The 15,445-nt window shown below is 36.1% G+C and overlaps 2 protein-coding genes and 2 non-coding genes across 4 annotated transcripts; 2 read left to right on the forward strand and 2 right to left on the reverse strand.

Moving 5' to 3' along the window:
- Nucleotides 1–3,885: 3,885 nt before the first annotated feature.
- On the reverse strand, nucleotides 3,886–3,957 carry Trnae-cuc. The gene has a single exon. It is a non-coding gene; the product is annotated as a tRNA-Glu (tRNA).
- Nucleotides 3,958–5,041: 1,084 nt separating this feature from the next.
- Trnae-cuc lies at nucleotides 5,042–5,113 on the reverse strand. Its single transcript has one exon. It is a non-coding gene; the product is annotated as a tRNA-Glu (tRNA).
- A 4,279-nt stretch (nucleotides 5,114–9,392) lies between these two features.
- LOC108595806 lies at nucleotides 9,393–10,016 on the forward strand. The gene has a single exon (XM_017981097.2). The coding sequence runs from the start codon at nucleotides 9,453–9,455 to the stop codon at nucleotides 9,960–9,962; it is 510 nt and encodes a 169-aa protein (XP_017836586.1). The 5' UTR covers nucleotides 9,393–9,452; the 3' UTR covers nucleotides 9,963–10,016.
- A 1,254-nt stretch (nucleotides 10,017–11,270) lies between these two features.
- LOC108595267 lies at nucleotides 11,271–14,699 on the forward strand. The gene is made up of 4 exons (XM_017980480.2): nucleotides 11,271–11,437; nucleotides 11,495–11,581; nucleotides 11,634–11,975; nucleotides 13,336–14,699. Exons 1-4 carry the CDS (start codon nucleotides 11,350–11,352, stop codon nucleotides 14,625–14,627), a joined length of 1,809 nt encoding a protein of 602 aa, XP_017835969.1. The 5' UTR covers nucleotides 11,271–11,349; the 3' UTR covers nucleotides 14,628–14,699.
- Nucleotides 14,700–15,445: the final 746 nt, after the last annotated feature.

Raw genomic sequence — 15,445 nt, forward strand, 5'->3', positions numbered from 1 at the left:
ATTTCGTCCTCAATCCACAGAATTCCAAAGCACTGAATGAATGCTCCAGTTCTTTATCGATTGCAAATAGACAGCAGAAGCTTCAGCATTGAACTAGCTTTAACTAAAAAAAGTTTTACTCTCGACTGTTCAGCAAGTCAATCTTAAATATTTGGAAGTAAATTTTACAAATATACAAATATATACAAATTTAAGCTAGCTAATCGCTTATATTAAAAGTAAAATTCTGAAATTTTCGAAAGTTTCGAAATTTCAGAAAATTACTTTTAATTTAAAGTTTCGAAATTTCAGAAATTTACTTTTAATATAAGCGATAGTTGGCTTTAACTAAAATAAATATTACTCAGCCTGTTTAGCAAGTCAATTCTAAATATTTAGAAGTAAATAATTGTATTACAAATTTTGTTTCGAAATTTCAGAATTTTAATTTTAATATAAGCGATTAGTTTGCTTTCAGCTTGAGCTTGACTGTTTACAGTCGAACCTTAAATATTGAAACGTGTAGTCGTCTGCAATGTGCTGTGTATTTTAATCAGTTCCTGCAATTTTATTTTCAATATTAGCAATTAGTTAATATTCTAGACTTGCACTAGTCCTAGATTAACTTTCCGCATGCATTGACGCGCTTTAACCAACTCAACTCGACTTGCATGCTAAAGAAAAAAAAAGTTTTGCGCGTTTTTTGTTGTTGTTTTTTTTTTTTGTTTTGGGGTAACGTCACACTTCATTAGCGCAGGTTATCGGCCGAGTGTGCGGCTCAGAAGCTCAATGGACTTAAAACGTATCCATGTCGAAGCTTCGGTACAACTTAGCAGCAAACATTTGAATTTTGCATGCACATGGCGCAGACATTTGAAAAACGGCAAACGCCAAATCCCAGGCACGAAAAAACTGCAAAGTTCAAATGAGTGCAGCATGATAGAGTGAGAGAGCGAGCGAGTGTGTGAGAGAGAGAGCGAGAGTTTGTGTATGTGTGTGTGAGATTCGCCACGTAACGTTTGTTGGTCGGTGTCAAAGGCAAAAATACAAATTCGTAACGAAAAACCAGTTGCAAGTTTCTATGTGTGGTAGTGTGTGTTAGTGTGTGTGTGTTCGTGTGTGTGTGTGTGTGTGGCGGCAGCATGGCGAGCATTGGTTTGGGCCTTGGTAAGGCGTTTGGGCGCCATAAATTATGCAGCACGCGGTAGCTGCAATCTGATGCCCTCAACGAAATGTCGGCTGCATTCAATTTGTACGAGTTGAGGCCATCACCACTAGCCCCACACACACATATTCACAATTTTCCCCTGTTTTCCTTTTTATTTTCTTTTTTGGGGTGTTGCTGTCGTGCGCAAAAAATAATGCAGCAGCGGCTGTGGCAGGCAAACTTGCAACGGAAGTTGCAACTTGTATGCAAAGCTTAGCCCATGAAATCTTACTCAATGTGTTAGTATGTGTTGAATGTGTCTATGTGTGTGTGTGTTGACAATGCCATGCAGCTCAATCATCAAAAATTTGAAAGCTGCAGTAGGCGCAATCTCAGCAGAAAACATTTTCAAAACTTTTCTTTTAAAGTAATTTGCGCTCATAAGTTATAGACTGAGATTTTATGCTGCTTAGTTTTAATTCAACAGCTGCTTTAAATATTTTGCTATTTATTTATAAATTAATTTATTTTTTAAGAAAATTGAATTGTTTTCTTTTTTGCAACATTTTTTATTTACTGTTATTTAAAATATTAAATAATTATAAACATTTTAATTATTAAATCATAATAAACAAACAAACAATGCCCCTAGAATATACCATACATTCATATATTAATATTTATGCCTATATGTGTTTTTTTTTATTAATTTATTTCATATTTAAAGCAGTTGAGGTTTGTTGATATTTCTTCTTTTAATTATAAAATGCTTGCTATATTTCAATTAATTTTTAACTAACAACAATTAACACTAAGCTAATTGCAAAACTTATTTGTTTTTTATACGCTTATTCTCGCAGTCTTTGCTGCTTAAGTAATTGATCTTAAGCTTTGTCTTGTTTTAAAAAATATATAAAAAAATAATATAAAATAAATAAATAAGCTATATAGTCTATGTATAAGAAATTTATAAATCTAACTAAACAGATTGATATTAACTAAATATGTTTGAATTAATTATTATTATTATTCCAGCAACTCGCTCACTGCTTGTTTAGTCGCCTACAGTTCGTACGCGACTGGCCTCGCTCGCTGGCTTAGCTGCCAGTTGATCAGATTGCAGAAATAAAATGAAGAGCGCAAGTCGCTCAGTGTCGTGAGCGACAGTCAATGCTTGTTTGTTAGTAGCTCATGAGTTTGTTAGCGAGAGCAGCGCTGCGGCGACAGAGCGAGAGCGTCGCTCACTGTGCATCGTACGATTGTTTGTGGGCTTTGTTTTGACTGCAGGCAAAAACTTTCCATGAGCAGCAGACTGCTTAACTAAACTTCAGAATATTTTGAAACAATTGTTGTTGTTTGTTTGAATCATTAAATAAAATGTTCTTATTTGAAGAATAACTTAATTGTTGGTGTGCAACAGAGCTTAATAAATATATATATAAGATTTTAATTTTCAAATATTAAATGTATGCATTAATAAAATACTACATACTAATACTATAGCATATATATTATAAAAACAAACACACTATTAACTATAAAAAAAAAAACAAATTTTAAATTTTTAAGTGTAGCACAAAATTTATTAAATAAACACAGTATAATATTGAAAATTGCAAACAATAATTTTAATTATTCAATGCATAAAAACTGCCTTCTGCAGTGTGTTTAGTTAAGTTAAATTTACAATGTTTTTGAATATATGTATGTACATATATATATGCGGCACGGCCGGCTTACAAGTATAACTACAGATCAGGGTCTGTCCGTTACGAGAGTCTAAAGCGAATATTTTGTTATTGACAGCATAAACTATTTAAACAAGCGCTTAAGTAAATGTTGTGCGCTATTTACTAATTTATTTACTTTAAATACTTATTTACTTGAACTACTTATTTACTTTAATTTCTGGGTGTCATCTTAACTAAGGCAATTTGCAGTTTGACTTGAAGATATCTGTGTAAAGTGCTTTGTAAATATAATTAGCATATCAAAAGAGAATTGCAATTAAATGAACACATGTGCATATATATAAATGTGTGTGTGTGTGTGTGTGTTATTTGTGTGCAGTTCAATGCCTGCCAGATTGGATATAATAAATTGCTAATTGCACTGTCTAAACTAAGTGACAACGCCTAAACGGAATTGTCAAATTTAATGGATTATTTGTGTTTATTACACATGCCGTCAGGTTTATTGAATTTCTATAGTTAAACCTATAATCTTTAGACAAATTTGATTGATCACTAGCAACAGTGTGAGCTTGGATTAAAATAACAGCAAAGTTTAGAAAATTTAAACAATGCCTTTGTTCATATAATTTGGCAATGTTGTTGTAAAATATTATTTAAATTTGAATAAAATTCACATTTTTTTGCCCACTACTGTATGCGCATATTAAATAAACTTTAGTGGCGCCACCGCAATGCATGCAACTTAATTTCGTGCGCTTTGTACGTGAATTTATCAATCATACGCAATGTCTGCGAGCCCTAGCAGAGGCTTTCAATGTGTGTGTGCACATAATAAACTACTTTGCACGCTCGTCTTTTTGCATTAACTTACTATTCCAGACTAGGATTTAACGTTGCGCAAAATATATGTGTTTAAAAAATATTTTTAATTTTCTTGCGTGTGGGTTAAAGTGCTAAAAATGCTCAGTTGGTTTAAGTCGAACTTGGTAAGCTCTGTAGAGAAATATGAACATGCATATTGCATAGAATTAATGCATAGAATAAAAAATAAATTTCGCTTAGCATTTCCCATACCGGGAATTGAACCCGGGCCTTCCGGGTGAGAGCCGGATATCCTAACCACTAGACAATATGGGATATAAAGATTAGCTAAAATAGATAAGCAATTTTATATTATTTTAATTTTAACAATTAATTAACGGATAATGCTAGAGATACTAATTAAACAAAAAGCGGAGCTTAATGCAAGGCAACGTTGGCTTAGTTAATCAAGTTGTGCATTGCCAAGTGGAAACCCAAGCAGTGGCGCGTTCACCCTTGGGTGGGTGGTACCGGACTCCATCAGCTCATAGCGCCTCAACTGATTCCCAATACTTATTATTAGATAGTTTTTAGCTTAGTTAGGTTTTTAGTTTAGTTTAGTTAGGTAGGCAAGACAAAATTTAAAAGAGAGTGTAGTGATAAGACCACGGCCCCCATACCATGAAAGAGCAGCAATCACCAACGGGTTTTCTTTTTATAAATTACAAGTAGTGCTATAAGAAAAAATTGATAAAGTTGTTTTTGTCCCACGCTCGTTGTTCAAAAATTAGAGGTATTTTATAAAATAAAAAAATTGTTTCTATCGTACTCAATTCGTTTTAATCTCGTACCAAGAATGGAACCCGCGTCTACAGCGTGAGAACCGAATATCCTAACCACTAAACAAGAGCAAGGGATTTTAATATCAAATTAAATGAATAAGTACTTTTAGCTTTTATTTTATATCATCAATTATTAAGGAGAGATACTAATTAACAAAAAGCGCAGCTTAATGCAAAGCGACGGCGGCTTAGTTAGTCAAGCTGCAGTTCGTTAAATGGAAACCTAAAGTGTAGCGTACGCCTTTGTTTTGGGAAATAGACTCTATCGATCAGTCGTAATATTAAGAGTCATATGCGGACCTGATTTGAACTGAAGAATGTTACCATTACCCAGAACACCTGACAACAAGTCTCTAGGCACGAAAACAACTGCAGAGTTTTCAACAGTACTAGAGTAAAGAATTTAGGGGGGGACAGACATAGGACGTAAAGCACACGAAGGGTTTTTTTTTTTTTTTATTAATTTTAGAGCTATAAGAAAGGACAATTGTTAATAATTAAAGACAGCTTATGCTTAGTATGAAACTAAATATAAAATAAAAATATATAAAAAAAATTATAGCACAATATTCTATATATTCCCATACCGGGAATTGAACCCGGGCCTTCCGGGTGAGAGCCGGATATCCTAACCACTAGACAATATGGGAGATGCCCAACTGCTTATCCACTTTAGCACTTGAGTATTTTGGGCTAAACTAAAAGACCCTTTTGTGCTTTCATTACAGAGTCTTAAAATACATATATTGCTGCTGTTATTGTGGGCTGTGTATTACATTTAATATATGCACAGTAACTAAAAGTATTTTTCACATAAATTGAGTTTGCTCCACACTCAATGAAGCTCACAGCGTAAATCGCTGCCGACGACGCTGTCGACGCTGCCTGACGTGGCGTCGCGTCGCTGCTTTTGGCATTGCCAATTTTGCTGCCAGTCATCGGTCGCTGGCATTGACGACATGGAAAATTTGCTGCCATTGCCACGTCACTCACACAAAATACAACAAAATAAAAATTGTAGAGTGAAGAGCGTAGAAAAAAAGTCAAGCTGCGGGCCTGAGGCTGAGCCTGACACACAGGGGAGGGTGCGGGGCCTGGCTGGCTGGCATAATTTAATAGAGTTGGTAATATCAATAAATTTTAAAAGCCTTTTAATGCGCATCGATAAAAATAACCATGTCGCATCTTCTTTGCAACATAATTGAAAAGCGTTGACAGCTTTGCCTCATAGATTGTCTCAAGCTAAGCGCATATTTTATAAATAAATGCAATTTATTTGCAGCTGCAATTAGACTTTGATATTTACTTGGGGCAAATAATATGCACAACTTTATAAGCCACAAGCATTTGCAATGCAATTGGCTTTTTGCAATATTTGTTGCTTAGCCAACAACTTGCAACTGCCCCAAATTGTAAGCGAGCGCGCTCTGGAAATCAACTCGACAACATGCGCAACGCCAGCTAAGCCCCCATGGAAATTTACTGACAACAGCAAAACAAAAGAAAACGTACGAAACGAAAAAAGAGAGAAAATTATAATAAGGCAGCAGTGCGGCGATGGCAACGATAAAAAGTGTTGAGCGCTGTCGTTCATATGCATGCAACGGATAGCAGCAACAACAACAACAAACCGCAAACAGGCAACACCCACTGTAGCAGTGACCAAAAAACCACCATCAGCACCAGCACCAGCACCACAATGGCCAGGGAAAGACAATGGCCCAACGCTTGTTGGCATCCCTTGTTGAAATGCAAGCCAACGAAAATTCATGGCATTAAGGGAATGCCAAGCCAACAACATATATACTGCAGCAACATAATGTACTCCGACAGTGGAAAGCACTGCAATATACTCTAGAAAAAATGATGTGCATCAACTATCAATAGGCATGTGAAATGAATTGGAATTATGCTGTTAAGTTAGTGAAGAAATTGACTTATCAATAGCACTTTTTATTACACTTAATTTCTATTTTTTTAAATGCTTTCAATACTTTTTGAGTGAGATTTCTCTAACAGAATTTTAAGCTTAAGACAGCAATGTAATGTTTAAAATATTGTTATTTATAAAGTTAGTTAATATTGCTTGTATATTGAAAAATTATAAAAAATGTTCTATTTTGAATTATTTTTTTTTATTTGTAATACAATAATTATTCTATAGCTTTAATTTACATAAAATATAATTTTTTAAATAAAATAATGTTGCCGATTTAATAAGTCTTTTATATATTTAAAAGACCTATTGAAGTAATACGATATTTCATATAATAAAATGTTCTAAAAATGTTATATAAAAACATTCTTTTTGTTGTCAATTTTAAAAAAAGTTAACTATATTTTATATATTTTTTATTAATTTTATATTTTTATAAAAATTGAATAGATAATACTAAATATTGACATTTTTTTTTACTAATTATGCAAAATTATAATTAGGTAAAGTTGCCACAAACTAATTTAACAGCAAAATACACATCTGGAATTTTATAATTTTATAAAAAAAAACCATGTCAAAGTGTATAAAAATCATTATCATTATTTTATTTATTAAATATAGTATTCAAAAAATACAATTGAGATGTGATAAATGTGCTCTAATTTTATTTTTTATAATTTTATATCATTTCATCATATCATTCTGCAAGAAATAATTTTCAAAGTAGAAAATTCTGAAAGAAATAAATTTTCAAAGTAGAGCCTAAAAGTAGGCTACATATAATCATGTGGAATCTTTGTTAAAGATCAACTTTATATTTTAGAAAGGTCACAATGTGCAAAGTTGTTAGCCTTAAAAATAAAAAAAACGTTATATATTGGAATTAGAACTTAAGCTTTAAAAAAAATGCAGCCATAAGTTCTGTTTTCCCTTGTCTTTTACATTAATCACACAATAAACATTGCATGGTGGCTTACGATTGTTACTGGCTGCACTAATCTAATATATAAATGCACTCTCAACTCGTCTGAGCTGGCGTCTTGGGCTGCAGTTACATGTTAACTTTAGACAATTTGGTAAGTACTTTAGACTAGCGCATCAGCTACTAAGTTGGCCATTTGGACTGCAGTTTTGCTGTTGCTACTTGGTTATGGTTTGTTGCACACACACTGACAGAGAAAGAGAGACGCACACACACACATTGTCAAATGCTGTGCCCTTTTGGTTTATAAAATATTTAAACACTTTGGTGGCATTGACTGCACTGGGCCGGGCCCGAGAGCATCCGTTGCGCGTCAAGGCGCCACAAGCGTATGCCATTAAAATTTGTGCGACAGCTGTTGGACTGTTTAAATATTTATTCAATACGCAGCGAAAACAAAAGACACAAAAGCTGCCAGCAGCAGCAGCAGCAAAAGATGAAGCAGAAAGTGTAGTAGCAACTTTGGCTTAGGGTCTAGAACTGATGATGGGCAAACATAGTCATAGTCATGCCGCCAGATATGCTAATACGGTTATGGTTACGGCTCCTGCTGCTGTTGCTGCTGCTTCTATTCTTTGCGGTTATCCTTGTCGTTGGCTCAGAAAATTTCATTATGCCAATTACTTGCATCAAAGCTGCTCGGATAATTGACTTTGCTTAGCGGGCCAAGCTACGAACCGTCCAAGCCACAAAACCCATTCTCAACTTGCATAAGATGCCGCCGCACATTGCACATTAGCAAAGTTGCCACTGTATGTGTGTCTGTGTGTGTGACCCCATTTAGTAGCAAGCTCATAAAATAATTAAACTTAATTGACAGTTTTTGGGCAGCACCTTTTGTTGCTGCATGTGTTTCCCGTCTTTAATCTAATGAGCTTAACTTGATCAGCCAGTCACTTGCTGCTCAGACTGAACATTTACTGCTGCTGCCTCTGCCGCTGCCGCTGCAGCATAATAAACCAATTTTTATGCCATTTGCTAAAAAACCATTTGCTGGTTTGTAAAAAATACGCATTTAACGCATAAATTGTGGATGAGCTCGTTTGGGGTAAGCCATAAAAATATGTGTCCACCATATAAACCAATTGAGTGTGCCGCAAAAATGTTTAAATCTAAAACGAGTTTTGAATTTAATGCACTGCGACAAATAATAATTATTATAGTCTCACTCACTCTCTCCCTCTCTGTTTTTGGCAATAAACTATAACGAGTTGGGCAGTAACGTTTTAATTTGAATGCACTTAATGTGTAATAAACTGTAATGAAAAGCAATTTACTATAAACAGCAGCAAAAAATGAAAAACAGTTTTTAATTTCAGCTTGAATTTAGCATTTTATTATTATAAATTAAAATACCTTATAGGCATTTGCTCAAAAGTCTTCAATTTATTTATATGCAATTAATAAATTTATTGCTGACAGCTTAAAGAAAAAGTTCATGAGCTGAAACTAATCAAAATATGCTTCGAATAATTTTTTATAAATAATAATTAATTATATAATTACTTATATAAATTTTTTTTAAAATAATAATTAATAAGTTATTGGTTAAATTAATTACTTATATTAATGAAGCTTAATAAATTTTTCTCTTCTATTGTGTCAAATTTATCTTATTTTCTACTTTTACTAATAAATTCTCTTAATAAATACAAAATAGAATTTTACTTAAAAGCTAGCTGTATAATTAAAGCAACTATCAATTAACAACAATATGCTAATAAAGAAAATATATAAAGTAATGTAACAATCAAAATTTATAAAAAAATGTTGCAACTTCAAGCAAAAGATTTTTTAATGTAGCTAAAGAACGTTTAAATATTGTTACAAAATTATTGCTTAATATATTATTGCAAAATCGAGAGCATATTATAAAGTTAAAGCTAAGCTTTTAGCCTAGCCTATATAGTTTTTTATATATTTAAATATTTTTTTCACTTCAAGTAGGCGCTGACGCTTAAATTTAGTTAAGCTTTGTCTTGCTACTTTTGAAGTTATTTATTTCTAATTTTTCGACGCAGTTAAAATTTTTGTTTAAATATTTATAAAATTTTTGTTTCGAGTCACGATGCGCTACTATCCAAATGCTGATGTTTGGTTCTATGTGGACAAGCCCGGCTGCTGGGGCAAGTATCAGAAGCATGGGCCGCATTTCAGTTGGAAACTGCCCAATAAGGAGTTTACGCCCAAGTATATGCGCTACTGGCGGGATAGCGAAGGCTATAAGATGCCCGAGATACAGCGCAAGGACTTGTACTTTAAGGATATGCCCAAGGATCGCATACGCCCGCAAGCCTGCCTGGGCATGCTATACGCAACTGGATATCGCTTCATCAAACTAACACGTGCCCCACCAGCGGGCTTCAAGTGTGCGCCGTTGCCTGTGAATCTGGAAATGGCCAAGCTGGTCAAAAAGGATTTGGCCAAGAAGCGCAAGCAGGCCGCGGCGGCTGCGAAGAAGGCCAAAAAGGAGGCCAAGAAGGCAGCAGCTCAGGCCAAGGCTGATGCCAAACGCCGCGAGGCACTAGGCAAACCACCGTTGCCACCACCGCCACCACCAGCGCCAAAAGAAGACTAAATAGCAATTTCTAAAATTAATGTGCAATATAAAATATATGAAATGTTAGATATGTATAAGTAAAAGAAGCCTTTTATTTTATTTTATTTGGCAAACAAAATTGTTACTCAATTTTTTTCTCTTTTCAATTTCAGTGCATAATAATTCACATTTTATAATTAGAATATTTTAATAACGTTAATATATATATAAAATATAATCAAGAAATGAGCCAGCAATAGATTTGAATTGTAATCCTTTAAATTAAAATGTCTACAGCTATAAAAAATTGAATTAAATAACATTTATTTATTTTATGTTGGCATATGAAAATGTTTGAAAGTATTTAAATTAAATATTTAAAAATAAGAATGTTTTGTATAAAAAAACGTAAAGTAAAGTCGTAAAAGAATAATTAATTTATTTGTACAACTGATTTTATAATCACAAGATGTTGCTAATAAGGGAACACTTCGTTTTAAATATTAAAAATTTTATGTTCTATTGTTTGGCTGGCTCTTTAAAGAAAATTGATTACAATTATGTACTAAAGCATTAAACTTGCTTAAATATTTGTTACTCACTCATGTCTGTCTAATTGTAAGCATCAAAAACAAAGAGATAAATTTATATAAATTCATATTTATTTATTAGCTTTATGCAGTAGAAGCAACAATTGCTTTAAATATTTTGTGAAAATGTTACAAAAGCCAAATTTTCATTACAAATCATTAGACAGACAATTCGGTTACATTACGCACACACACACACACACACATAGACATGCGTATACATATATTTATGCTGATTTTCAGTGGCCACATAATTAGCGTAGCCAAGCGCACTGATTAACTTGCATTCAACGATTTTCAATTGAATTTTGCAGTTCGCTGATTCATGCAACAAAAAAAAAAAAAAAATATATATATATATTTGTATTATAAAAAGTGTGTGGAAAACTGCCAATGAAAATCACGCGACCGCGCTTGCAATTGCAATCAAGTAGAGATAGAGTGAGTGAGAGAGAGAGAGAGAGCAAGACAGACAGCTGTGTGAAAGTGCGGGCGGCTAGGTTAATAAAAATACAACGTTGAGTTAAAATAAAAACGAAATATGCAATCGTGTAAATGATGAATGTGAAATGTGCCATTAATTAATTCGATTAAATGCATGCAATGCAGGCAATCAGCCAAAAAGGCAGCCCTGGACAATATGCAAACAGCCCAACAGGCTGAACAGTCAATCAACAAGCAGTTGGTCGTTGGACGTGTGAGAAAAACTTCAACTTGAAGTAAAAGTTAAAAAATGATTAAGCAAGCGCTTTAAATTTTCATAACACAATAGCACAACTCATAGCACAACAACAAACTTTCATATATTTTTATAAGCACATAAATTAGCTGCTAAAATGGCTAAAATGGAGACTAAGCAGTACTCGGAGGATAGGCAAAATTTTGTAGCCACACGCATGAGCTTGCCGCTGTTTATGATTTCACGTAAGCTGTCAACTCTATAATACATGACGTATGCGTAATATTTAGCGTCTCACTAAGGCAATCGTCTGCGCGAGGATCATTTGGATGGCGTGCAAAAGCAATTCAAGCTAGCTGGCCAGCATTACAATGCCAATTGCCATAAAGGTGCGCACAATTTACTTATAAACTTTAATCCAACTAAGCTGCATCCTTGCAGAGAATCGCGGCGAGGACTTTAGCGCAGCAACCTACGCGCACTATAAGCATATTACAGGTTTCAACAAGGCGCCCTCAGCGCCCTATCCACAGCCACGTCCTTTGAAATGTGATCGCTCCATGACCACCTGGCGCTCCTATCAACAGGCGCCGAATCGCTATGGGGTGCTGCCGGTGCCGTATTTGAGTCGCCAGGGCACCAAGGGCACGCTGTTTGCCAAAATGCATACGAACAAGAGTTTGGTCAGCATCAAGATGCCGGGCTCCAAGTTCTATGAGCTGCCAGCGGAAATCGAGCGCTTCTTCAAGCCGGAGAACAAGCAAAAGGGCATCTTTTTGTCAAGTGAGTGCAACGCTTGTTTCAATTATATTCAATTATATTTATATTGTTTTGGCAAAATTCAATTTGATAATTAGACAGCTCATTTTAATAGAGCAATCGCAATTGATATTAAATTAGTTAATTGTTACTTAGCCTTGCAAAATTAACTTTATTAATTACATTACTTTATTTATGCTGCTTTTTCTGTTATAAATAAATTAAGTTACTACTTTTATGTTAATGCTTAAATTTGATTGCCATTTGTAGCTGCGCTTTAGGCTTTATTACATAAAGTTAATTTGCAAATTAAAATTTCATTGAATTGTTTAGCAATATTATTAAACATATATTTATAAAGCTCTGCTACAAATCAACAAATAACTTATTCTTCAAATAAAAGCATTTTATTTAATGATTCAAATACATAGTGTCTATTTAAAAGAAATTGCTAAATCAAGCTAAACAGATTGATATTAAGTTCATACGTATATTTGAATTAATTATTATTATTATTCCAGCAGCTCGCTCACTGCTTGTTTAGTCGCCAACAGTTCGTACGCGACTGACCTCGCTCGCTGGCTTAGCTGCGAGTTGATCAGAGTGCAGAAATAAGATTAAGAGCGCAAGTCGCTCAGAGAGCGTGAGCGACCGTCAATGCCTGCTTGTTGTCAGCTCATGAGTTTGTTAGCGAGAGCAGCGCTGCGGCGACAGAGTGAGAGCGTCGCTTGCTTTGTCGCTGAGAGCGGCGCTCACTGTGCATCGTACGATTGTTTGTGGCTTTTGTTTTGACTGCAGGCAAAAAATTTCCATGAGCAGCAGACTGCTTAACTAAACTACACATTATTTAAGATCAATTGTTTGTTGTTGTTTGCTTCGAGTATTGTACAAATATTTTATTTATTTAATTTGATTATTAATTACAGCATATTTTAATAGAAGCAAAGCCTAAGATCAATTGCTTAAGCAGCAAATGCAGCGAGAATAAGCGAAAAAAATCAAATAAGGTTTGCAATTAGCTTAGTATTAATTGTTAGAACTTAGGTTAAGACCCAATAACTTTATTTAAGCAATTCAATAAATAAATTTCATTTTATTGTAATTCATTAGTTTGAATTCTCAATTTTAATACAATTTTAGTACATGTCTGGAATTTCTTTATATGTTATAAATTAAACTAAATAAAAGTTAGAATTAAATTTAGAATTACAATAAAATAAAATGAAAGAAATTAGAGCAGAGCGCATTGACCAAAGTTAAGCTATTTCTTTTCTTAGAACTTTCGACTTGTTTAGAAGAATAATCAAAAGATTTTATATCAGCAACTAACAAAGTGTATTGTGCAGTTGGCTGCGTTCTAATGCATTTCTCAATATTTCTACAGATGCACGCGATCGTCGTCCGACTACGCGCATAATGATAACCGATCAGACCAGTTGCTATCGCAATCCAGCGGAGCCCGGACCCTGCGATACGCATACGGCAGCCCATGAGATGTGCTACAACATGGCGCCCGTAACCGAAAGTGAGCCAGAGAATCCGCATTTGTTTCTGCGTCACTCGTGCGTGCCGGACAAGATTAGCCGCTTGCTGCGGCGACACATAAGCTTTGAGCCCGGACCGGGACGCTACGATGTGCGTTTTCCCAATGTGTGCGCCTGCGAGCGTGGGCGCCAGACAATGCCACGCCTACAAATGCTAATTGAGCAGCAGAAGAGACTCAAGTTTCGACGCTTGCCCTACAAGCGCATCAATGCCAAGCGCTACTGCGAGCCCGACTGGCGACATGTGGAGGGCTATGGACATCGCCATGTGTTCATAATGGGCAAACACGATTTGCCCAAGCCGCGTGCCAAGAAAATAGTCAAAGCTAAGAAGGGCGAAAAGTCGGAGAAGCAGCTGAAGCTATTCGCCGAGGGCAAGTACATCAATATGCTGTCCAATCCCAAGCGCTATCCCATGTCGACGCGCGACTATGCGCTGGCGCCTTACGAGCCGCGCATTGTCTACAACTGCATAGCGAAGCGCATTGTGCGCAAGCAGCTGCGCAATAATAAGAAGATCGCATTCATGAGCGGCCAGGAGCGCTGGAAGGACGGCGTGCGTCCCTTGCAGTTGACAGCCAGACAGCTGGAGGAAATCAAGGCACGCCTGCCGGACGACCGGCGCCTAACCGATCGCCCGCTCGAGCTGCGCGCTTCCAAGATTGTCAGCCAGCTGCATCATGTGCCCGAGCACATGCGTGTGAGCTACATGCCGCAGCTGCGCAAGCGTCTGTTCAAGTTTCTGCCTGTGCCTACGGCGCGCGTCTTGGTCACTGACAGCGACATACGCCCAGATGTGAGCTTCGATCCGGAACATCCCACCGGACTGTATAATGTGAAGATAGAGGAGGAGAGTTTCTATCGCGATTCGGTGCTGGAAGACATGGAAAAGGGCGCGCGTCAGCAGGAGCAGGACACTACGCATTCGCCCAGTGTGGTCAGCATTGCGCCATCGATTGGCTCCAGACGCAGCAATCTCAGCCGGCACAGCTCGTCCGTGCGCAACAGTCGCATATCGGTGACTGTGCTCAATCCCAGCGAGCAGCGTGCGCGTGAAATCAAATCTGTAGTTGCCGCTGAGGTGGCTAAGGAGCAGGCAGCTACAGTTGCTGCTGAGGTGGCCGCCAACTAAATTCAACAATTAAAAAATTATTCAGATTCTGTGGCACGTTGCAGCAGCAGCAGCAGCAGCAGCAGCAGTTGATTTATGTTTGCTCCAGTAATTTCTCGTGTGTGTGTGCAAAAGTAACTTTTGACCATAAAATAAATAACTTTTTAGTGCCGCTGTCTGTGGCAGTGGCACTTCCTTGTGGCAGCCCCTAAAATAATTAAGTTTTCAAACGTTTTTGCGGCCAGCTACGAACTTTTGCTGCCGTCGTTTGCTACGTGCGAGAAATTACGAGCTGTGCTTCTTGCTTAGCTTGTAAAACATAATCTCTTATCAATTATTTTTAGCTGCGTGACCTTTTTATCGCCAGAAGCGCTCATGTTGCATTTCTCTGCGTAACTTTTGTGTGCGTCTGTGTGTGTGTGGCCCACATATGTAGTATTTATGACTTTGGTTAAAGCCAATCATTTTTCAGTTTTTTTCTGGCTTGTAAGCAGTTTTCATTTCATAGCACAGGCTTGCTTCATTGATTTTGTAAAGCGTTGAGCAACTTAATTGAGTTTTTAATACCAAGCAACAGCAGCAGGAGCAGCAGCAACTGCAAACTCAGCAAGTAACTAAGTAACGATGTGTTAATAAGCTCAATGAGCTCAACCAATCATTCGCCTTAGCTTCACAGATTTGTAAAGATTACAGACTCAATAGTAGCTACACAATAATACAAAGTCAGTAGTTTAGAACATGCAACCTATGAAACTTTTGACTATTGACACTCTAAGTGAAAAGCCTGTTTGCAATCTCTATCCACTGCTCTTTGAATTTAAAAGAGAAAAATCTTTGCT

This window comes from Drosophila busckii, chromosome 2R (genome assembly GCF_011750605.1).
Source record: "Drosophila busckii strain San Diego stock center, stock number 13000-0081.31 chromosome 2R, ASM1175060v1, whole genome shotgun sequence".
NCBI classification, from domain to species: Eukaryota; Metazoa; Arthropoda; class Insecta; order Diptera; family Drosophilidae; genus Drosophila; species Drosophila busckii.